We start from the raw sequence: 24,508 nt of genomic DNA, 5'->3' as shown, positions 1-24,508 counted from the left end.
TTGTCCTTTTACAAAAGCACATTATGTGTAAAAAAATGACGATAAATTTCTCACTTACCCTTTTTTTTTAAAGAACATTTTTTATATGTATATGTTCTTGTGGATAAATTTTTGAAGTATAACTCAGTTTTTGTGTGGTTATAATGAGCTTTTTTTAATAGAATCAATATATGCAAAAGACATTTCAACGTTTAAGGGTGTGTTTGGTAACCACGTTTGAAGGAAAAAAGTACGTTAGAGCTTCTTGAAAGCTTCATTTTTTTGTTTGGCTAATTTTCTTCTCTACAAACGCAGAAGTGCTTTTGTTCCTAAACCCACGTTTACAAGAAGCAATAATTTCTAGCTTCTCCGTTGCATTAACGTGCTTTTAGCTAATACCTTCAATATTTATTTTTCTTTTACCAACTTTATCCTTTATACATATTATTGCATTATTTATAGAATTTTTATTATTCCTCTCTATATGAATTCTTTTTTATTATTTTTTATTAATTTTTTTATTTGACATTATATATTTTTATAGTTATAATTTTTGTGTATTATATTTATTATTATCTTTTTATAATAGAATTTATTGATCCCATTAGATAATAATAATAATAGTTAAAAATTATAATGTACTAAAAAAGAGTACTAAGAGTATTAAAAATATACTATATAAAAAATATATAAGAAAAAAATATAAAAAAATTAAACATGTATAAAAAAATAATATTATAATTTAATGTCATGTCCTTTTAAATAATTATCTATCTAAAAGTGATTTTAACTAATATTATCCAAACAAAATTTATTTTATCAAAATCAATTTTGGTAAAGAGTTGCCAAACATAAATCATGTTGACACAAACTTACTTCTATCCAAAATCAATTATATAAAATCACTTTTATTCAAACTCCAGTTGACCAACCACAATCCAAACACACACTAAGTTGAGGTATAAAAATTTTATGATTATAGAATATTAAACATCAAATATAATTTATTATGTGGTATTTTTATAGGCATAAAGTTGATAAATCGAGTTGATGCTATAATCGATTATCATTAAATTAGAATAATGATTATTAAAATCTTCCGTTACAAACTTAGAATGAAGACAAATAAAGTTGAGTTATGACTCATAGTCCACAATAAAAACCGAGCCATAAGATGATGGATCACAGTTCCAAACTTTGTCTGCTGATCATACGATCCAGGCTAAACTTAGAAAATAAAATGAGTAATAATTCGATTAAAAGATAAATGAATAATGATACAGTGAACCCTAAATTTAGTCGAATTATCATATCGGCACTTATTCAAAAAAAAAATAATTCTGCAATGAGTTCTATCTGCTCGAGTTAACTGTGAGATAGATACTTCATAAACCTATAATAAGAGACTAATAATTGTTTCTCGCTCATCTTTAATTTATGAGTATTGACTTGACCAAAAGATATTGTGAAATAAATTATATAAATATGATAATAAATATACATAAATTGTAGAATAAAATAAATGAACTCATTACTCATATACTTAATAGTGATATTTTGAATTAAGAAATTTTAAAGGATTACTTTGAGGGTTAGAACTATTTTGTATTGGCAAATTTGAATTTGAATTTATGACTTCAGTGTTAAAAATTCTACATGTAAATTCATGACATTGTTATAATAAAATTCTATATTTAATAAATGCAAATGTTATTGTAGATGGATGACTTGAATACAACACCTTACTTTTTTAGCATGTAATTTCAAATGCTATGACAGAGAAATAGAATGACATTAATAGAATGAAAATGCATTAAAATATAGTGGTTATAAGCTACTGTATTTAATTATTTATTGACTTTTGCTCCTATTCTTCTCAAATAGGAGCCTTATACGAATAGTAGATTCCAGGAATTGATATAGTAAGAAGAAAAAAATAGGATAGAAAATACATAAAAAGAAGAGTAAAGTATCATTTTGTTCTTAACGTTTGAGATAAGTCTTATTTGTATTCTTAACGTTTAAATCATCCTATTTGTATCTTTAATTTTTGTAAAAGTGATTCAATATTATATTGCGTTTCAATTACACATCATGAGCTTTAGTTTGAATTTTGAAAATCTCTTCAGTTAGAATACAAATGTTTGAAACAGAACCGATGATCTACTCCAAAAAATAGCTCATCAAAAGTTGAAACTAATCCCTATAATATTTACATAATTCACTTTTCTAGGAACATAATTGAACATAAACACAAATAGTGGGTACAATATTGAAATCAAATACATCAAAGTGAGACCTAATTGAGAATGAATATATCCAAGTAAGAATAATTGAAAAATACAATCTAATTTGTTAGTTTAATTGATGGCAGGATAACATTGAATCACTTTTATAAACGTTGTAGATACAAATAAAACGATTTAAAAATTAGGGACACAAGTAGGACTTACTCAAAACATTGGGGACAAAAATAACACTTTATGAAGGTTGTGGTAGGCTTAGCGAAGGGGGGGTTGAATCTATGCCTTCCTTTTACAGTTGCAGTTATGACTCTTTTAATCAAAGTTGCAAATCTGATTCTGTTTGAACTCAGCAGCGGAAATTTATGAGACAATTTATTTTTGTCTCATGAATAACAGAAAACAGAACATGACAGAGAAGAAAGAGCTAACACCAGCATATATCTTGGTTCGGTTGCTTTGTGCTATGCAACCTACATCCAGTCTCCTCCACAAATGTGGAAGAATTTCACTATAGTTAACAGTATTACATACACCAATTTCTCACTCAAGTTCTAGCCTAACTTGACATTGGCTATGCTAACACCTAACTATTTGCTCTTAGTGCTAACCCAACTAAGAAAGGGATACCAAACAGGTTCAAAATACAGGACACTTAACCAACCTAAAGAAATCTGAAAATAACTCTAGGCTTTTCTCTCAAGTGTATCTCTCAGCCTTTTTCCACTCATGGCTTTTTCTTAAGCTTTCTCACTTTGCCTTTTCTCTCAAGAAATTACAGAAAGATAAGCTTAGAAAAGTACATTACAATCAGAAAAACATGAAGGAGATTGACTTCATCAACAGCCTCTAAGCTATGTGAAAAACCAGCTTTGCAAACATCTGAATTTGTTCTTCAGTGTTGGCAGAATGCTTCTTTGATAGAGAGCATTGTCCAAGTAGAGGAACTTCACAGGGAATACTTCACAGAACTCAACTTCTCAAACTCTGGTTTTCTCTCCTTGCCTTGAAAGAACAGCAAGCTCTTCTTTTATCTCCCTGCATGTTCCTTGGTTCTTCCTCCAAGGTCAACATCTTGAGCCTTGAGCTTCACCAACCACAGATTCACTTTTTCTTTTCAATCATCAAATTGGAACCTTTCCTTCTGACTTTTTCAACTTGACCGAAAGCCATGAATATGTAACTGAACTTGTTTTCCAATGGTCAACTAAAATCTGAACCCTTGAATACCAACTTGGTCCCCAAGTCTTGATTAAGACCGTAGATGCACAGCAGAATAGGGCAGATAGCAATTTTCCCTTCACAGCCATTTTCGGATAGAGCAGAGAGTAGGGAAGAAAAGGATGAAGATCTGATTCATGCAAGATGATATGGTTTACCTTTCTTAAGCTTGATTTAGCTTGGGATTTCTGTTTTAGCTTCTGTGCTTCAAGCTTCAACTCTCTCTCTCTTGCTTCTTTGGTTAATGGCTTATGGAAGAAGCTTTTCTTCTCTTTCTCTTTCTTGCTTTTTCTGAAATCTTGATGTGACTTGATTAGAAGGAAGAAGAACGTTGCTTTGGTTGGAGCATTATGGTGGGAAATGAAAATCAATTCGGGTTTGGATCATGTAACCCGTTTGGCCCATCTGATTTCTTTGGCTTCTTCCTTTGCTTTTGCTTGGACTTTTTATTTTGTTTTCAGCCCAATATTCTTTGCTGAATGCCTTTTATTCCATTTGGGCTATTACCATTTGGCCTGCAACAATAAACAATTAGTTAATTAGTAGATATAATTAATCAACACTAATTATTTATTTTGCTCAAAAATAATGTTTGTCATCATTAATTAATTTAGTTAATTTCTTAACTCAACACTTTACTTATAAAAGAATTATGGGTAGACCATATATAGCTAAAGATCAATATTTTTCAACCGAACTTTGGTGTTAATATGTAGTATGTATAAGATAGTAATTGTGAGAGAGTTTGTCCTTGTTTAGATAATATAGCCAAGTGTGCTTTATAAGGTAGCTAAGCTTGTTGTTGGATTGATTGATAATTGAGTTTGTTCTCAAATTCATTGATAGCCAAGTTTGTACTCGAATTGATTGAAAATTGAGTATTTTCTTAGATTGATTGAAAGCTGAATTTATTTTGGATTGGTTAAAAGTTGAGTTTGTTGTCGGATTAGTTGAAAATCGAGTTTGTTGTCGGATTGAATGAAAATCAGATTGATTGAAAATCGAGTGTTATTGGATTGATTGAATGTCGAGTTTGTTCTTGAATTGATTGAAAGCCGAATTTGTTTCGGATTGGTTAAAAGTCGATCGAATGTTATTGGATTGATTGAAAGCTGAGTTTGTTCTCGAATTGATTGAAAGCCGAATTTGTTTAGGATTGGTTAAAAGTCGAGTTTGTTTTTGAATTGATTGAAAGTCGAGTTTGTTTTCGGATTGATTGAATGCCTGAGTTTGCTCTCAGATTGGTTAAAAAACTTAGTTTATTATCGGATTGGTGTTGAAAATTGAGTCTTTTCTCAAATTGATTGAAAGCCAAAGTTGTTCTTGAATTGATTGAAAGCCAAGTTTGTTTTCAGATTAGTTAAAAGCCGAGTTTGTTCTCGGATTGGTTAAAAATTGAGTCTTTTCTCAAATTGATTAAAAGCCGAATTTGTTTCGCATCGGTTAAAAGTCGAGTTTGTTCTCGAATTGGTTGAAAGTCGAGTTTGTTCTCGGATTGCTTGAAACCTGAGTCTTTTCTCATATTGATTGAAAGTCGAATTTGTTTCGGATTGGTTAAAAGTCAAGTTTGTTCTCGAATTGGTTGAAAATTATATTTGTTCTCGGATTAATTGAAAGCTGAGTTTGTTCTCAGATTGATTCATTGATCGATTATGACATGTGAAATATTATAATACGTAAAAGTGAAGCAATTCAAATGTATAAAGTACATACTTTATAAAAAGTTATGATAAATTAAATTTTGATAAAAGATATTAAATAAAATCTTAAAACAATATTGTTAAAATTAGTTTAAAAATTTGAATGTAAATAAAGTTTTATGAATCTGAGGGAGTAGGAATTGTTTTACTTGTCCCAGCAGATGGCGCTAATTGCTTTTGTGTGGATGAACTTCTATGGTATAGCTCGTCTCTTGCGCTGTTGTAATACGCCTTTTCTTTAATGGAGTGAGAATAACTCAAACGTCAAAGAACCCAGTGGATGGATACCTGCAAAAGACACTCTGACGCTTAAGTTAGTAAATGTTAAAGAGGTATAAGAATTCTACAATTATAGAATATTAAATATAAAAATAGAATTTATCACGTGGTATCTTTATAGGCATATAGTTGATGTTATGACTATTGGTCATTAAGTCAGAATAACGGTTATTAAGATCATCTGTTACAAATCAAGGTTCATAATGCACAATAAAAATCGAGTTATAAGGTGACAGATCAGTACTAAATAATTCACTTAATTATATAAAATATTAAAAATTTTTTGATTATGATCTATTTTATTAATAGATGAATCTATGTGAAATATTTTAATGACGATAAATTACTTCTCTCTTTAAAAATTAATTAATCACCCTATTTTTGAGCAATCGAAAAAAATTTTGTAAGTTTTATAAATCGATGAATAGACCAATCAATTTTTTATTATTTAATAAAAAATAAGATAATACTCAATTGTTTCTTAAAAGTGAGTATGTATTTAACCCTATATAATAAGGTGGTTCAAATTATTTTTATAATGTGAATTCATTTAGTTTCTTCGGAAATTTTTACACTTATTATATATATCATTTTATTATCTTATTCGAATTTGCCAAACTAGCTTATATGTGTATTTTTATATTCATCAAAATGAACCCAGAAACCAAAAAAAAAATTGATCAAAATGAACATTAATTATAGGAAATTATTTTGAAGGTTTCATCTAAATTGTTATTCAACTAAAGCGAATTACTAAATTCACCCATTCTACAAAAGAATAATGGGCCTAACTTTGAAGAGAAGTATTTATTAAACACAAATACTTGTACTAATATTGGTTTCATATTGATTAAGTTGTAGGCAATTTTAGAAAAAAAAAATTGAACAAAAATAACACTATAAACTGATTTTTAAAAAGCAGAAAAAGCCTAAAAAAATGCCAAACTTTAAATGAGTTTAAAGGAATGATGTGTTGACAATGTTACCTATGAAAAACAAAAAAATTAAAAAATTACTTAATATACTCAAAAATTAATTTGAAGAATAAATTTATCCAAAAAAGGTATTTTTATCTACAATATAAATAAAAAATTTGTCATACAAGTAAAAGTGTAAAACCATTTCGAATATTGAAAACAGAATATATAATTTCGTGTGATATTTCTTGAACAATTTAATAATTCATCTTTTTAAGCATATTTTTGTTTGTTTTAACACAAGTGAGTGAAGTTATAAAATAAGAAGCTATTTTACCGTGTTTTACTAAAATTAAATTTTTTCTAAAATTAAAAACATTAAAATCTAATTATCCTAAAATTAAACTAGTAAAAATTATAAATTCATCGAGTAAATTATTAAAATGATACCCGAAAGTTCACATCGTTAAGAAAAAAATCTAAAAATTACTAATGACAAATAAACTCGCGAAAAACTTTAAAATGTAATAAGAAAATTAGATATTAAAACATGTATTTTAAGAAGAGAATTTAGAGATCAAATTTTAATATAAATTTTTATAATTATTTTTAGAAAAATAAAATTTTTTTATTTCTAAAATTTAATAATTTTATGTCAAATAAATTTTTTTATTTTTTATTATGAATGATTATATTTTAAAAAAAATTAAATTTAAATTTTGTTTTGAATTTTTTATATTTTTTAAAATATTTATTCTAATATTATTATAAAAATTCAGATCAAATAATAAATCATTTACTAAATGTAATTTTTTTATTATTTATTAATTATTTTTTATTGTATTTTTAATTTATTTAAAAACTATTTTATTGATGACATCTTTTAAAAAAAAAAATTATCCGTGTCTGAATATTTCGAGAGTAAGGAAATGATAATTAACTCTAAATTCATCCTTGATTTTCCTCAACCTCTTCGTGTTTTTAGTTACTTTTACTTTTTAGCTTCACTCTGATATGGAGGGAATTTAGTAACAGTAGCAAGTAGCAGTGGGTCCCAGCGAGCAACGGAAAAACAAAAATGCGCCACGTAAGCAAAGGATTCGGATTAGCATTGAGCTAGCAAGACGTATATTTCATTCTCTGGTTCTGGTGCAAGAGCTACTCCCTCCTCCTCTCCTTCCTGCTAACGCTTCATCTCATGCTCCTTCTCTCTCTTCATCCATGGAACTCAACCTCTGCGTGAACTACCATAACCGTCACGCTTTCAGATTCACCTCTCCTTCCGCCTTCTCTCTCTCCACTCTCCGTTCCGTCCGCACTCACTTCCTCGGTTCCGCCTACACTCTCCGTCCTCCACTACCGCCTCTTCAATCTCGCAAGAAATGCAACAGGTTAGGGCTTCTCCGCCTCCACTCACCGCGCTTCGTCTTCAAGGCTTCTTTGCAATCTCACTCTCTCATCGTCGTTGTCGTCCTCGTCACCTTATCCGCCGTTTCTATCCTCCGATTCACTCTCAATAACCGAAAGAAGTCTCGCAATCAGGTACTCTCAAGCTTCATCCACTCATTCCTCCATAATTGAGCTCGATTCCACACTGTACAGTTACAGACTTGCAGCATTTCTTTCGTTTTGTGTTTTTCCTGCTGCGTTCTTGTTCTGATTTTTGGTCTAGTGTTCTCCTGATCGGACAATTGAATTTCAGCTTGTTTAGTTGTAACTTGAAGTTGTTTTTTAGTTCTTAGATTGTGATGTTCTGTGTTTAACCTTCATTTTTTTCAATACTTAAATGTTCATTCCGTGTTTATCTATGTTTGGATTGAGACTATGTTGACAATTCGGATATTCCGGTGTGTGGTGTGCGTGTCAATATAAAGATGTAACGTTAGTTGATGAATGAGAAACCTGAGTTGTTAGAGTAGTAGTGTTGACTACAAACGAATTGACTTCCTACTAGCTGTTAATAACAGTTATAACTGACTAACTATCTAACTGTCATTTGTTAACCTATCATGATGTAATGTTTGTTACAAAATTTATCGTGTCATTAAATTTTTGTGATAATTAGTTGGTTCAGATGGAACTGTACCAAATAGTCGGAGGAAAGTTAGAATGTATGAAATTGTTGAGTTATTTGTTTGTTGAATCTGTTCTGTTTATATAATTGTCGCCTTTCTAAAACTTTCACTCATGTAGACACGTGGACATGCAAAATTTGCATTATCGCGACAAGGAAGTAATGTGGGGAACCAGGTCATTGAAAGCCAGATTATCGGTTTTCCAGAATTTCAAAGGGATAACCCGATGAGTGAAATTGGAAATTTAACAGATCACAATGCAGAAGATAACCATATTCTCGAGGACAAAGAGTCTCAGCTTCCGTTATTGAAATCTTCATTGGTTCACGAAGCATCCTTCATGACCAACGTATCAGAGTCATCTACTCCTGTTCTTGACTCCAGTTTCAATAATAGTAGTTCAAGGGTTTTAGAAGAGTCTATTTTGCCAGATGCTTTCCAATCAACTGTGTTGCAACCTCTAGCTTTTGCTGAAGAAATGGCTTTACAAGTAGAAGAAAATCAAGATCAAGCTGACTCTGATCCTGAGTCACCTTTGACTATAGTTAAATCTGAGCATACCACTTCTTCTGTTGGTGTAAACAATGAACTCACAACAATCAATGAACAAACTAAAGAAAACATTGATGCCATCAGCTTTGATGTCTTTTTTGGTGAATCAGCGAGGCAAGAGCTGTACATGTTTTATGAGGATAACAAGTCTACAGTTGGGTCCATGTCACCACTTAGTAGTCTAAAGTCGTTATCTCTTCATGCTTCAACTAATAATGTTAAAGGATTGCCCTCAACAATGAGAAATACCACACTTAAAGGATCTGATATCTCAACAGAAATTTCTCCACAAGGTGCAGGTAATTTTATAAAGAAAATGCACTGTAATGTAATTTCATATATGATATGATTGTTCAATATTTACAAGTATCATGATGAGGAATTCAAAGTTTCAAGGAAATTTGTAAGTAAGCCATGTTTATTTATTCAGAATATATTGAAGGAGTGGTACCAATTTCCAGTCACACAGAAGGCTACTCTCCACAAAATGGAAGTAAACACTCGAGGAAAGGTGGCAGAGCTCTGCCTGCCAAAGTTTTTCCCAACAATGGCCACTCAATCAACATGCAATTTGATCAGAAAAGTGATCAAACAAGGGTGGAGGATGATCAGAAGAATGACCATTCAGATTATCTGAGCAGATATAATAAGCTGTTAAAAGCTGCGAGGTAATATTCTGTTCTATCCACCTCCAACAAACAATAGAGAACATAAAGTTGTCTCTGAGAACACAGTACTTGTTGTGAGTCCTATACAAGTGACAGATTCTCTAAATATAGCAATGAGGTCAAACTCCTCGTCCCCTCATTTCTGTTGAGTGTTAACCATATCATGACCAAGATTGTTGCAGACCTAATTTTGCTATTACTTTTAAGCTTGATGAGCTTACCCCGAAGTGCATTGATTTTGTTAGGTTACATGAAAGTTTAGAATTGCTTAAAGATATGGAAACAAAGGGTTTATTAGATATGACCAAGGTACATGCATCATTCTGGCTGTTATTTGATATTCCGCTCTTCAATTTGGGGTTTCTCTAACATGGTGTATTTATTGACTATAGATTTATCATGCAAAGTTTTTTAACATCTGCAAGAGGAAAAGGGCAGTTAAAGAAGCTTTTGATTACATTAGGCTAATTCCAAATCCAACTTTGAGTACATTTAACATGCTTATGTCAGTGTGTACAAGCTCCCAAGATTCAGAAAGTAAGTTGATTTTTCATCATCACTCCACTCAATACCTGATTACTCCCCTCTATATTTTTCTTTGTAACCTTTTCAGGTCATGACATTTTTGTGTTATTTATTCAGGGGCTTTCGAAGTGTTGAAGCTACTGAAAGAGGCTCGACTAGAACCTGATTGCAAACTTTATACCACTCTGATTTCCACTTGTGCTAAGAGTGGAAAAGTTGATACAATGTTTGAAGTATAACATCCTTCTTCTTTCATTTTCAATCAATTTAGCATAGCATCATGTCATTTTATGTAAAATGTCTTTCTCTGAATCCCATATCTGGTAACATTGTTACTCTGTGTCCTATAGATGTTTCACAAGATGGTTAATTCTGGAGTGGAACCAAATGTTCATACCTATGGGGCACTCATTGATGGTTGTGCTAGAGCTGGGCAAATAGCAAAAGCATTTGGTGCTTATGGAATATTGAGGTCTAAGGTACAAAAGTTGCAACTTCTATCTCTCGACAACTGATACTACTTGAGTTGCTCCCGAAATGCTTATTTGTGCATGCTGATGTGATGTTTGTATGCAGTAGAATGTGAAGCCAGATCGTGTTGTATTCAATGCACTTATAGCTGCATGTGCTCAGTCAGGAGCGGTGGATCGTGCTTTTGATGTTTTAGCAGAAATGGCAGCTGAAATACAACCCATTGACCCAGATCACATAACTATTGGTGCATTGATGAAGGCTTGTGCAAATGCTGGTCAGGTATAGCTCTTTCTTCTCGGATTTTCGCTTTAGAATACAACATAATCTTCATCTGTTTCTTATATGTTTTCTGTCTCTTTTAGTTGTTTTTACTTAAAATATGTTTATTATTTACAATTATGTGCTTTCTACAGGTTGAACGGGCACTAGAAGTGTATAAGATGTTACAAAAATATAATTTAAAGGGAACTCCAGAAGTTTACACGATTGCCATTAATTCTTGCAGCCAAACTGGAGATTGGGAATTTGCATGTAGTGTTTACAATGACATGACCCAGAAAGGGGTTCTCCCTGATGAGGTACCTATTTTTTAAAAAAAACTTTTTACCTCTTTAGTTTTGTTTTCCGGCTGTAGTTTTTTTCATTTATTAAGAGCTACAAAAGTTACTGACTCAATATGCAGATGTTTCTGAGTGCACTGATAGATGTTGCTGGACATGCGAAAAAGCTGGATGCTGCCTTTGATGTCCTCAAAGAAGCTCGTAAAGGAGGAATACATATTGGAATGATGTCATATAGCTCGCTAGTGGGTGCCTGTAGCAATGTATGTCTGATTGTGTCTGGTTGAGTAGATTTTGTGCCAGACTTAGTGTAGTAATAGCCCCTTGATGAGCTTGAGTACTTATTATTGTGTTATTAACTACTGGCAAATACTTACAGGCAAGAAATTGGGAAAAGGCATTGGAGCTATATGAATATCTCAAGGCACATAAATTGGTGCGAACAGTTTCAACAGTTAATGCTTTGCTCACTGCGCTTTGTAAGTTTAAGCTTCTTTGATCCAGCATTGATTAAGGATATTTGAAGAGTAGTTCCTATGAAAACTAACTGAAAATATGATTTGCAAAATGGTAACTTTAAATAATTGGCACACTAACTAAACATTTAATTGAGAAATATTAAGACAAGATGGTTAGAACATTGACCAAATCCACTATTAACAAAATTATAACTGAATCTTGCAACTTGCTAACATAAACTATAAGCCAATGCAGTGTTATTATGTCAACAGATGAGTTTTGAAAAATTAAGATGGACAAATTTGAATTAAGGGAAGTACTAAATAATTTAACAGTTATTAAGGGGTTTCTGAAAACATATACTGTTAAAGTATCGCTGACAAGCCTCAGTTGTTTTTGCTTTCCTCTTATTTCTGCAGTTGCATTATTTTGCTGTTTAATTCAAACAAATGGATTTTAAAACGATGTAAGAATTCTGGACAGGTGATGGAAATCAATTTCAGAGGGCTTTGGAAGTTTTATCTGAAATGAAAGGATTGGGATTGTGCCCAAACAGTATCACATTCTCAGTACTGTTAACAGCAAGCGAGAAGTAAGTGATCTAAAACGACTTTTGGGCCCAATAAATGATTAGTTTAGGCCCTTTCCTGATCGGTTTTCTATGTTGCTCACCTCTTCTAGAAACGATGATATGGAAGCAGCTCAAATGCTTCTTTCTCAAGCCAAAATGGAGGGTGTTGCCCTTAATGTCAACATGTGTCGATGCATAATTGGTGAGTCATTGCGAGTTGGTAGTTTTTAATTCTGATCATGTATTTCTTCCACTTAAAAATTTCACACTTCTTCAAAAACATCTGGAATCTGGCTTTGTTACTCAACGCTTTCTTTCTCTTCTTTGGGAGGAGGGATTAGGAGGAAGTATTCTTGTGAGTACCAACTTATGATTGGCATATCTTTTTACTCATGAGTTTCTGTCTTGATTTTCTGCGCATTTAAAGCAAAAATATCATGGACTCTGCTTATTTATTGGCCCAAAATGTTCATATATTTTAGCCTTGAGAATTCAATGATTAGAATTCCTGATGGTACTTGTGTCTTTGAAAGGAATGTGCCTGCAAAGATATGAGAGGGATTGCTTTGTTGGTGAACCTGTTTTATCTTTCAACTCAGGACGGGCCCAAGTCAATAATAAATGGTATTTGTTCTTTAATATTTCTAGTATTCTTAGAACATGATTCTTTGTAATCATGAATAAAGGGACAATTGTTTCCTTGATGATTTTGTGTGTGAAAGTTTTTACTGTTTTTTGCTCTTAGGACATCACTGGCTTTAGCAGTGTATCGTGAAACACTTGGAGCTGGTGAAAAACCTACAAGTGAAATACTGTCACGACTTCTGGGATGCTTACAACTCCCTTATGATGCATCTGTCAAGAATAGACTAGTTGACAACCTGGGAGTAAGCACTGAATCTTCAAGAAACTCAAACCTTCGCGCATTAGTAGATGGTTTTGGGGAATATGATGTTCGTGCTTTTTCAATACTTGAGGTGAGAATGGAGCCAAAACCAAGTTTATTTGGATCTTAGGCCTTATTCAGGAATCTGAATCATCAAATGATGCTGTAATAATTGTGTAGGAAGCTGCTTCATATGGAGTTGTTTCATCAGTATCATTCAAAGTGAGTCCTATTGTTGTTGATGCTAAGGACATGCATACGTCTACTGCTGAGGTGTGTTTGTCTAAGTCTCCCCTCCACTCTCATGACTTCTGTTACATGAAAGGTTCACACTTTGCTGTAAAGTTCTAGTGTGTGTAAAATGTCTAAGACCGTCAAACCTACATATAATTATTATGAATTATGAGGAAAGAAGATACACAAATGGAAAATACATTTACACACGTCAAACTACTTCTTAACCACTTCATTTTTGAGAGATTTTTATTCTACCATTTTTTGTGAGGAAAGAAGATGCACATGCTATTTTGATGCACTTGTGCTTCCTAGTATGATGCCAACGTGCAAAATTGCTTCATAGTTGGATTATGGAGGCATTAGCCTCTTGTGTCTCTCTTTGTCAACTGTTGCCACTTTCATATATCATGTACAAGTTCACACCATATTCACAAACACAATGACATTCACAAATTTGTTCATGCAAACACGTATTGAGGACAGATATTTATGCTAGTGCAAATATTAAATTGATAAAATCCATCAAAATGTTTCCAGGTTTATCTCTTAACTGTTCTGAAAGGTCTCAAGCATCGACTGGCAGCAGGTAACGTGATTTATTTTAACATTAGTGCTGCGTTTGAAATGTATTGTCATGCAAGATTTAGTTTAACATTATCTATTTTAATTTATGATTTTCGCACCACATATATTGTTGAAAATTTTATATTTTTGAAGATTGAAGAATTTCAATGATACATTCATTTTTTTTTACTTGATTATGACATTTATATGAAGAAAGGTCAAATGAGTGAAGTTGAGTTGCAGGTTGCAGGCTCTCTTTTTATTTAATTTTTTCCTTAAAGAGAATAATAATTCCTTTCGATTAATCATATACTGAAAGTAACAGCTAATAAGGATGTTTACCAAGTATATTTGTCTTTCTGCTTTTTCTTTCCTTTTCTTCAGTGATTATGCCAACAATATTGGACTTTTAACTGGTAAACCTTCAATAAATTTTTCAACAAAACCTAGTAATGTCCTAATTGGTAGAACTGGCTATATTTCCAAATGGAACTATTTCCTGATTACTTTAATTGTTAGTACCAATTACTCCTTTTAAGGTCTTGAATGCCGTTTCTTTTTTGGAAAATTATTTCCAGAGAAAAGGGGTACATGTAATCATTTGTTCTCTCCTCCTAGATGATAATTTTACATGTTGCAGTTTTCCTTTACATAATACCTTGACATTTTCTGTTTTCTCTTTACCAATCTTTAAATAAACTTAATTGTATAGTTTTCCAATATTTATTTGCGAGTTTTCTAGTTCAACAGAAGCGTAGGGTAGTAGCTGATTATATCGTTGACATTATAGCCCAACTGACTAACTGCTTTGCTCTTTGTCCTTGTGAAAATCGTCGTTGCAGGTGCAAGATTATCCAATATAATAATTTTACTGCCGGTAGAGAAAACAAAAGTTTCAACTCAAAAGGGTGAAAAGATGATCAACTTGGCTAACAGGTTAGAATAGCCAAATAAAAACTGGTACCATTGTCAAACATTCTTTCAACCATATTGTTGCCTCAAATATTTGCAGCGTTACATTTCGTTCAAAAATACATTTTGTGCTTGTAGCAAAATTTTCTCAGCTGCAATAGTAGAATACCCACAATTTAAATGCATGGAAGTGTGTATCTTGGATGGTAAATCAAATATGTAAATCTATGACACTATTATATATAATCATTTTAGTAATTTACTTTTGTTTTCCGAAATGTACACATCTTAGTTCAAATGTGTATGTATACAAAGAATATCTTGTGAAAGATTCAGTGATTAACTAGATTCAGTGGCCAAGACATTAGTAAGTTTCTGAAGTTTCATTCTGATGCACCCCCCCCCCCCCCCTCTTTCTCCCCCCTCTTTTTCTCTTTTTACTCCAATATTTCTCTTCTATTCTGTCGCTTGGATGATATTGCTCAATACATATTACTGACAGAAATTCAATGTCTTTGGCTTCAGAGTTGGCCAGGCAGTTGCAGCTTTATTCAGGAGACTTAAGATTCCTTACCAGGGTCACGAATCGAGTGGGAAGCTTAGAATTAATGGTCTAGCTCTGAAGAAATGGTTTCAGCCGAAACTTGCATCATTCAGTGGGAAACCAGGTGACTGGAGCTCATCCCCATCAAGACTGGGCAAACGCATTAGCCATCAGCAGCGAAGGATTCGAACCGGCAATTTATCTTTAGACTAAGTGTATATTTGTGATTCCCAGCAGAAATCAAGCATCTGCATTTTGCCTAATATTAGCTTTCCATCTTAATGTATTTTCTCAATAGAAAGTTGAAAGCACTCCTTCATCCAAATGGTATAAATAGAAGAGTGATTTAGACCTAAGAAAGCATATGCTTTCTTGAGTGCTGGCCTGAGAAATGACATCTCAGCAAATTCATTTTGATGAAGCCACCATCAAAATCAAAGATGGCACTGGTCCAATTCTTTTGTCCTTTACCTGCAGCTATGTCATGGCCTCTGCCACGCGGATTATCTAAATTAATGTACGATGATAGAGATGCAGAAATATCTGATCTATATGATTCTGGTACTTGTATTTATTTTGTTTTACCAGAACTTTATATATGTAACAAAAGCATATACAACATGAAAAACAATACCACTATGATTTTTTGGTATTAGTTCTTCCTTTTGTGTTCTATCATTCAAATTGAAAATTATTAGGATAATTGGACCTTTAGATGCCTCACTGTTATTATTACCGTTTTGAACTTTTGAACCCCCTCCCTCTTGTCTTTGACTTTTTTGAAAAAATAGAGGGAAAAAACAAAATGGTAGAGCAGTAACTAATAATTGATTAATTGTTCAACCATCTAAAAACATCCTTAAACTCTTGCACCGAGGGGACAGATTATGAATGAATCCGTTCATTTTAGGGAGGATGTATTTGTATTAAAAAAAATAGCAAAATGATAAAATAAAAAAATATCTTAAATATACCGCCGGCAATTGTGGGTTTTAAGCTATATATTGTACGAATCAAATGTTTCAAAGGCTGATACAGAGGGGCAAGTAGAGGACGTAATTGACGATTTTGCATCTCCAAACAGGAGACAGATTTGAACAAAATTTTATACAACAAAATACATTATTTGTCTAAAAGACAGAAGTTAGAGAAAGAAAAAGAGATCTATATATCTTGTAAGGTTCTAAAAAAATGAAGTCAGTAGATGATGTTATCAATATATGTTTGATTCACAAAGCACCCAGTTGAGAGGTAAGATTGATAAATGCATCTTCTTTGCATGGAATTGTGAGTCCTCCCATTGGATGGTTGAATCCAAACTCTTCCTCTGCTCTGTGAAGCAAGTCAACAAACAAAGGATGACTCAAGTATGATATCGGAACCACAAACCGCTTCTTCTGCAACTCTCCAACATACACTGCTATGTGTCCCTTTGGAACAACACCTGTCTGGTTTCCACCTTGTAGATGCTGTGATGTTGACTTGAATACCTGCTTTGCTTGGTGCACCATAAACGGCATACGAATACCCATGATTCTATATGATGATGATTCACTTCACCCTGTACTTCAAACTTGAGAATAGATAAATGTAAGAGATTTTGTTATGTGATTGTAGTTTATAGATGTGATGAGATGGGAAGGGAAGTTGAGCGGGGTTATATTTATAGGATAAGTATATGAGATATCCAGAACATAAGGGTTGAGCACATTGGTGTTGTGACCGTGTAAGTTGAATAATGATGCCAATTAATTAAGGTACATAGGGTGGGTCCCACTTCACTCATCAAGAGTGTTCACAATCACATGGGGCTTTGTTACAACTTGAAAACCGTCCCAGTTTATCCTCTTCCAGCTCAGTTACACTCCAACAATAATTGTAGTAATTATATATTGTGCACAACACACGACATGCATGAGGCTGTGAAAACGCATTGTTATTGTCCCACAACAAAGCCATGTGGTAATTTCATTGGTGTTGGATAATGTGAAATATTTTTTGGTGTCAAAACAAGCAAGAAAAAAAAAAAAAAGCAAAACACCTATCCTAGATTAGCATGGATGAATTATCGGAGGTTATTACAAGGGGCAAATTAAATAACATGAGTAGAGTTGATCCTAGCTCCATATCTCGTTCGCTAATCTGCAATTTTATTGGTTTTTTGGACTATTCACTCAAATTGTAAAATTTTGACAAAAACTCCTAAATCTTATTAAGAATATCAATAATTTTAGAATTATATCCACTAATAGGATCACGAAAAAAATATAAAATATTCAGACAATCTATTTTATATATAATATTCTTAAACCACAATTTTAAGCTAAAATCAGTCTTCTTCAAACAACAAAAATCTCACATATGATAAATGTTAGAAAGAAAAGGTATTAGAACAACTCAAAATTCAATAACTATTTGAATCTCTAATAACACACTCAAACTCAAAAAAAAAAAATTACATCACAATTAACTTTAAAATTATTATTTGTTAGATAATATAAAATAATAATATATAATAGAGAAGTGCTTTTATTATTTCAACCTCTTTTAAACTTATCTTGAAACATTTTTCTTGTTTGTGTTACTTTTAATAAAAATTGAATTTGTCCACTGAAAAAAGCCAAAGATCAAATAGATGATGCATGTGGACATGTGGTCACTTGATATGGAAAGAGATTGAAAAGATGCTGAGGAGGGACAGTATTATTCTTACAGGAACCAATGTTAATTTTAAGTAATTATTATACGGCATGTACCATAATGCGTCCTGTACCCGTTCCCAAAGTGGATTCTCTTAAAAAAAATTTCCATCGGTATTAGTGCTTATCTTCCAGTAGTGATCTCTTATTATTTTATACTTTTTAAAATTTATAAGTGAAATATAGAAGCAATATATGAAAAGACTTTGTTTGATAAGACAAAATAAGTTGCAAAATATTATTTGTGACCTAAGGACTTTAAATAGAAAGAGTTAGGTTTGAAAATGGAAAAAGCCGTTTGAAATCTATTTTTGAGCTAGATGAAAACGGTAACTATTTTTGTTATGTCTTTAAATTTCTTTTTTCGTTTTAATTTTGTAAAAAGATTTTTATTAGATTTAGTTAATATATATCTTAAAAATATATGATAAATTTATTATTAATAAAAAATTTATTTAATAAATATAGAATATACATTTAAAATTAATTATTTTATATTTTTAATAAAAATTTTAATTTATAATCTCAACATATATTTTGAAAATACAAAATAGATAAATTCTATTTTTATTAGTATTTAAACTTTGGAGATTTTTTCGGTTACTCCAATAGTAATCCAGATTGACGACGGCCAAATATGATGATTAAAGAAAGTTATTATTAATATAAGGAAAGAATTGAAGAAACCAAAGTAACTGATGAGGTATATCCTCCTCTCTTTTCCCGTCACAATATTTATTATTTTTTATTTTTATCTCTCCAAAAGTTAGATTATGGAGATAGAATACTGAACTAAACTTTCTCTTGTTTTTATTGGATTTTATTGTTGATTCTATTTTTTTCATTGAATTAATAAAAGACAATGCATGTGAGCATGTGAAGCAAAAAGAAGGGAACACATGTGGTCATGTGGATACGTACGTAACTAGGAGCGTGGTTTAATTTGAGAGAACTAACACAATCATGCATTCCTCTCAAAGTAGTTATACTATGAGTTTGATTTAATTGATTAACATGGTCCTTTAGCTGTATTATCCTTAATTTGATATCCAATCATTCATTTTTACATGCCACAAACAAATTAACAATATATATCGTTCCATATCTTATTATCAAGCTAATTAATTAAGGACGACGCAATAAAAATGGAGTACTATTATCTCAGATAAATCCAAAGATATATAATAATATAAATCGATGTATTAAATTTAACAAAAATTTTGGTAATAAAAAAAAATCAGACAGAAACGGTCAGAACTTGTCTTATTTAACATTCATTAATTGTCGTCACAACTATATATATGATTTTTTTTGGGTATTCACTTTCTTGAAATTTTCAGGTTTGGCCAGATTTTTTTTTTCTTTTCCTTTTTGTGGATATACAAAACGAAATCAAATTAAACCAAATGCAGGCCTACCTAAAATATACACAAATACTAATAACGATATTTTTTTTATAATCACTATGTTTTTTATAGTGGAAGAAAACAAATTAAGAGAAGATATAATTAATAAAAACTAACAACATCTTTATGTTTTTCTTCATCCTTATTCAAACGAGAAGCAAACAAAGTTTGCAATCATATCATTTTCTTTTTGAAATTACTGCTTCTGTCTCATCCTAATGTCAAGCTAACAATAATGAAATTGAATATATTACACACTACTATTGCATGGTACAATGTATTTCCTCCAAAAATTTAAGTTGTTAGCTAAGAAATTAAATTAAATATATATCAAACCATATCTAGTTGGTGAAGTTCACACACTACTATAGTGAGAGTAGAGGCATGGGGGACCAAATTGATAATTTATCATTTAGAGATTTTTGTCAGAGAGTATATGTATCTTGCGATCCGAATTAAATCTGACAAACTTCCAATAAATAGAAATAGAGTCATCACAGAATGTAATTATATTACCAATGCAAAATTGCAAATTGTATCTTGGATTATTTCATAAAAAAATTAAATATATAAACAATTAACCCTTGCAATTGTAAGCAATATATAATAACCATGCAAATTGCATATTGATGAATATTATTGTTTAAAAATTTGGTCTGCCTACAAAAATTTGGATCTTCTGTTGGATATGCTTTGCTATAAATCTATGGGCTTATATTAGAGTTGATATACAATTGATATATGGTCCCATTATTATATATATATATGGGGTATTTTTTTGGGATAGCAGTAATATTTGACCCAAAGACCAAAAAAGAAATATTTTATTTATTGACGAGTAAAAGAGAAATTAACATTAATTATTGTTTTGTTATATTTTTTAGAGTAATTCTTCGCATACAAGCGATTAAGGCTTGTAAGCCTTACAAGTTCAATTAAAATTAACGCTCAAAACGCGCTTCAAACCATTCTTCTTCCCCTTCGTCTTCTCCTTCTTCTTTTCTTTCATTTCTTGCCTTCTCTTTCTCCTTCTTCTTCTTCTTGCTGCATGTTCTTCTTCCTCTTACTCTTCTTCTTCTCCTTTTCTTTCGTTTCTGCACGTTCTTCTTCATCGTCTTCCTCTTCTTCTTCATTTACGTTCTTTTCTCTCTGTTTTCTCTTTTTTTTTTCAATTTTTCATGGTGAAATCGTTTTTGAAGAAGAAAAAGCAGCAGAAGATGAGGAGGAGAAAGAGAAAGAGTTCTGAATTATGCATAAAATATACTTCAACGAATTTTGGGTGTATTTCTTTAAATCCTTTGGGTGTAGTTTTGTAATCTTTTGGGTGTATTTTCTGTAATCTTTTAGGTGTATTTATATAATCGTTTGGGTGAATTCCTGTAACTGTTTGGGTGTATTTCTGTAATCCTTTGGGTGTATTTCTGTAATCATTTTAGGTGTACTTCTGTAATCGTTTGGGTGTATTTCTGAAGTTCCATTATCTTCAAAAGGATTACAGAAATACACCCAAAGGATTACAAAAAATACACCCAAAGGATTTAAGAAATACACCCAAAATTCGTTGCATAATTCAGAACTCTTTCTCTTTCTCCTCATCTTCTGCTGCTTCTTCTTCTTCAAAACGATTTCAAAGCTTGATTTCAGAAACCATGAAAATCGAAAAAAAACAAAGAAGAAGAAGAAGAGGAAGAGGAAGAGGAAGAGGAAGAGAAGAAGAAGAAGAAGAAAAAGAAGAAGAAGAAGAAGAAGACGAAGAGGAAGAGGAGAAGAAGATGAAGAGGAAGAGGAAGAAGAAGAACCGTTCTGAGTGTAGCGCTTTGAAAACAGGAAACGTTTAATAACGCATTAAAAGGCCTAGTAACTTGTAAGACTTGTAAGTCAAAAAGACTTGTATGGGTAGCAATCCTCTATTTTTTATCCAATTAATTACCTGCAGCGGCTAAAGATGAGGATCATAAAAATGGAACACCATTTCTTATGGATCATGTAATAATTAATGGTGTGAGATTACATTCAATGATGAGAAATTACTCTTTTTTTTTTATGGTTAAGTGCTAGCCAAAAAACACAAAAGTTACTGTCCTCCTAGACACTTATAACCGGAAAGGAAAAGTATATGAAACCAAAAGATTACCAGCAAAAAACTAAACAAAACCACATTAATTTATATTAATTATTAATTTTAAATTTTTTAAATTCAAATTTAAAAATTTAAAATTGATTAAGTAAATCTAATTAAACCCTATGAAAACCTTCATATTCTCTCTCACATTAACCTACCCACCTCCAACAATCACACACACAGACCTCTCTCTCTCACCAATACTGCTGGAAGCGTCAACGACTTCCATACTCTCTGCGACGCCCTCAACAAGCCAATATGGAGAAAGTCCCTGGCCTTGATGATACAAAGGTTGTTGATATTGCTGCCGGTGCCGAGCACTCCATTCTTATCACAGGTAAGATGTTCTTCTCTTGTTCTTAGGCAAGAAAAAGATTGCACTTAAAATTGTGTCGTCTCCTCGTCTAAAAGTAGGTTTGGTTTTAGCGTAGAGACTACGTTAAAATATGGAAGCAATGCAATAAGTATTGACAATTTGACATAGAATACAGTATCAAGAGGTTGATTTTTTTCTATACTTTCATTATATTAACATACTGATTTCGTTCTTGTTTTTACCCTTATTCTTTAAATCAGAGAATGGAGAAATAAAGACATGGAGTTGGGGCGAGCATGGTCAACTTGGCCTGGGAGATCCTTGTGACAGGCCCGTCCTGAAGAATGGAGAAATAAAACCATTGACCACGCGCGGCGCGTGGTGGATTTCATGTCTACGCTTGGCGTGAATATGGATCTGACGGGACACAATTACTGAAACTGCAAACTACATAATTATAGAATTATAAAAAAAACATTCATTTAATATGAAAAAAAACATCTTAATACTTAACAAAAAAATATTCAGTTATATTTTAGCAAAAATAATTAAACATCTATAAACTTAAAAAATATGAAATTTTTAAAAAAATAGAGACATTCACATTTACAATACAATAAAATTAGAAAAATATATAAAAAAACATCCATTTAGTATGAAAAAAAAACATTCTAATACTTAGCAGAAGAAACATTCATATATATTAACTTGTAGAGATTTTGAATTCACCAAAAGATATTTGACTGATTTTTGACTAATACTCTTTTGGTTCTCTAGCATTGCTCAACCGGAAATATTGATAGATTCTTTTGGTTTTATTTTCTCACATACTGGAGTTAGCAACCAAATTAATTATTTCTCGAATAATAAATGTATGATTAAATTATCGTGAAAAAATAATTAAATAATGAAAAAAAAATGTTACTACATGTATAATATATACTCTACTTAGTAGCAAAGCTTATTACCTAGCTTGTAGCTTAATACTATATGATAACATCGTCCAATCATATATGTTGCCGAAATGTTAAGAGAATTTTATTTTAATGATAATAACAATATATAAAAGGTAACTACTTCCATGAAGATGTCAAAAACATCTTCTCATGATGATCCTTATTTAAAAAGTGTAACTTATTTGTTTAGTAACACTTTTAATAAATGTAACACTTTTACTTCAAATAAAAATCAAGCCATACAATCTATCATCCAATGACTAAAATAAAATATCTTCACATGATGACAATCATAAAATCTTCATTGGAGTAGCCACCTATATAAAAACGTTCACATTCGCCATTCGCCATATATACATTGAATTTGAACTCTATAAGATATTACGTAATCATATATATGCAAAAAAAAACTATATATATTTGGAAGTTATGTTGGTTGCAGGCATGTGAGTCACATATATATGCAGGCAGCAATCATTGATTTTGATTGGGGAGGTAGTATAGTAGAAGAAGGAGAAGAAGAATAAAATAATTATACATGCTACATATTCAAGTAATATATTTTCCTTTCGGCCAAATCAAATAGTAACAAAGCTAAGTGCCAAAGTATCAATAATATATTAGCTAATTAATATAGTGATTTTAGTTTGAAATATTCTACATATATAGATGATTACAACATACTACACTTCGTCTTATTTATATAAATATGTTGTTTTTTATTTTTGTGTAGATATGAAGCTACATACATTATTTCTACCTCGAATAATTAATTAAGGAATAATAATAAAAGATCAATAAAATAGTATTTAGTTTGGAGATTCAGTATTATATTTAGTTTAAGAGGTATAGAATCTGACTGCATTATTATGTTTCAGTATTTTATTTGATTTAAAATAAATATAAAGACTAAAACGAGTAAAATGATGACCAAATTACCAAAATTGTTGCATTGTAATAATCTTCACTCTTTCTCAAATTAAATACAATAATATTAATTAATGTATGCACATAGGAAATACAAAGTTGTGGGAATGAATAATAACTAATTAATAGTGAATCAACCACAATAATTAGGTAGATAGCTAATTAATTAAGTAAGCTAGTTGTTGGTGATTCGAGAAGTGAGATCAAGGAAATGATCAACAGGACAAGGAATAAGAAGATGCTGATTTCCCATTGGTTGGTCAAAGCCAAATTCATCCTCAGCACGTTTCAACAAAGCTTGGAACATTGGCTGCTTCAAGAAGGAAATAGGAACCACAAACCGCTTCATGTTGTTATCTTCATCTCCCACATACACTGCAAAGTGCCCTTTTGGCACATCAATTTTGTTTGCATGATGAGACCTCAATCTTAGAATTTGCTTTGCATGTTGGATCATCGTCTCTGGAATCACACGAACACCCATCTTTAATTTCTTTCTCTCTTTCTTCTCTCAATGAATATAATTCTATTAAGCTAACAACCTCTCTATATATATAGATACCCAAATGAAAGGAAAAATAAGATATTGTATGTATTTCAATTATTTATTTGAGTCTAACTTGGTCCATGCATTTATTATTAGTAATAGTAACAGTATAAGACTAATGTGTCAGAGGAGGCATTCCCATGCAACTTGTGTATTATAGTCATGAATC

The 24,508-nt window shown here is 31.5% G+C and overlaps 3 protein-coding genes across 4 annotated transcripts; 1 reads left to right on the top strand and 2 right to left on the bottom strand.

Moving 5' to 3' along the window:
• The first annotated feature begins 7,510 nt into the window (after positions 1-7,510).
• On the top strand, positions 7,511-16,000 carry LOC130968496 (pentatricopeptide repeat-containing protein MRL1, chloroplastic). Of its 2 annotated transcripts, none has more exons than XM_057893795.1 (19): positions 7,511-7,881; positions 8,533-9,259; positions 9,397-9,634; positions 9,880-9,943; positions 10,027-10,171; positions 10,277-10,392; positions 10,510-10,638; positions 10,739-10,912; positions 11,047-11,211; positions 11,316-11,456; positions 11,573-11,672; positions 12,136-12,244; positions 12,334-12,425; positions 12,757-12,847; positions 12,969-13,200; positions 13,290-13,382; positions 13,884-13,932; positions 14,753-14,846; positions 15,348-16,000. In XM_057893795.1, the coding sequence occupies exons 1-19, from the start codon at positions 7,561-7,563 to the stop codon at positions 15,577-15,579; spliced, it is 3,312 nt and encodes a 1,103-aa protein (XP_057749778.1). In that variant the 5' UTR covers positions 7,511-7,560; the 3' UTR covers positions 15,580-16,000. The 2 variants fall into 2 exon arrangements, with proteins under 2 accessions (XP_057749778.1, XP_057749777.1); XM_057893794.1 differs by having other exon boundaries at positions 8,533-9,265.
• A 198-nt stretch (positions 16,001-16,198) lies between these two features.
• Positions 16,199-17,054, bottom strand: LOC130968497 (auxin-responsive protein SAUR21-like). The gene has a single exon (XM_057893796.1). The coding sequence runs from the start codon at positions 16,896-16,898 to the stop codon at positions 16,596-16,598; it is 303 nt and encodes a 100-aa protein (XP_057749779.1). The 5' UTR covers positions 16,899-17,054; the 3' UTR covers positions 16,199-16,595.
• Positions 17,055-23,884: 6,830 nt separating this feature from the next.
• Positions 23,885-24,292, bottom strand: LOC130965482 (auxin-responsive protein SAUR21-like). Its single transcript, XM_057890242.1, has one exon. The coding sequence runs from the start codon at positions 24,274-24,276 to the stop codon at positions 23,968-23,970; it is 309 nt and encodes a 102-aa protein (XP_057746225.1). The 5' UTR covers positions 24,277-24,292; the 3' UTR covers positions 23,885-23,967.
• Positions 24,293-24,508: the final 216 nt, after the last annotated feature.

The sequence above is a fragment of the Arachis stenosperma genome, chromosome 3 (genome assembly GCF_014773155.1).
Source record: "Arachis stenosperma cultivar V10309 chromosome 3, arast.V10309.gnm1.PFL2, whole genome shotgun sequence".
NCBI lineage: Eukaryota > Viridiplantae > Streptophyta > Magnoliopsida > Fabales > Fabaceae > Arachis > Arachis stenosperma.
The sequence above is the reverse complement of the archived record's forward strand: the minus strand, read 5'-3'. Positions and strand labels throughout refer to the sequence as shown.

Coding starts and splice junctions, on each gene's coding strand:
- LOC130968496 (XM_057893794.1), top strand. CDS start 7,561: ATGGAACTCAACCTCTGCGTGAACTACCATAACCGTCACGCTTTCAGA. Junction 9,266..9,396: donor AATTTCTCCACAAGGTGCAG/GTAATTTTATAA, acceptor TTATTTATTCAG/AATATATTGAAGGAGTGGTA. Junction 9,944..10,026: donor GTTTATTAGATATGACCAAG/GTACATGCATCA, acceptor TATTGACTATAG/ATTTATCATGCAAAGTTTTT.
- LOC130968497 (XM_057893796.1), bottom strand. CDS start 16,898: ATGGGTATTCGTATGCCGTTTATGGTGCACCAAGCAAAGCAGGTATTC.
- LOC130965482 (XM_057890242.1), bottom strand. CDS start 24,276: ATGGGTGTTCGTGTGATTCCAGAGACGATGATCCAACATGCAAAGCAA.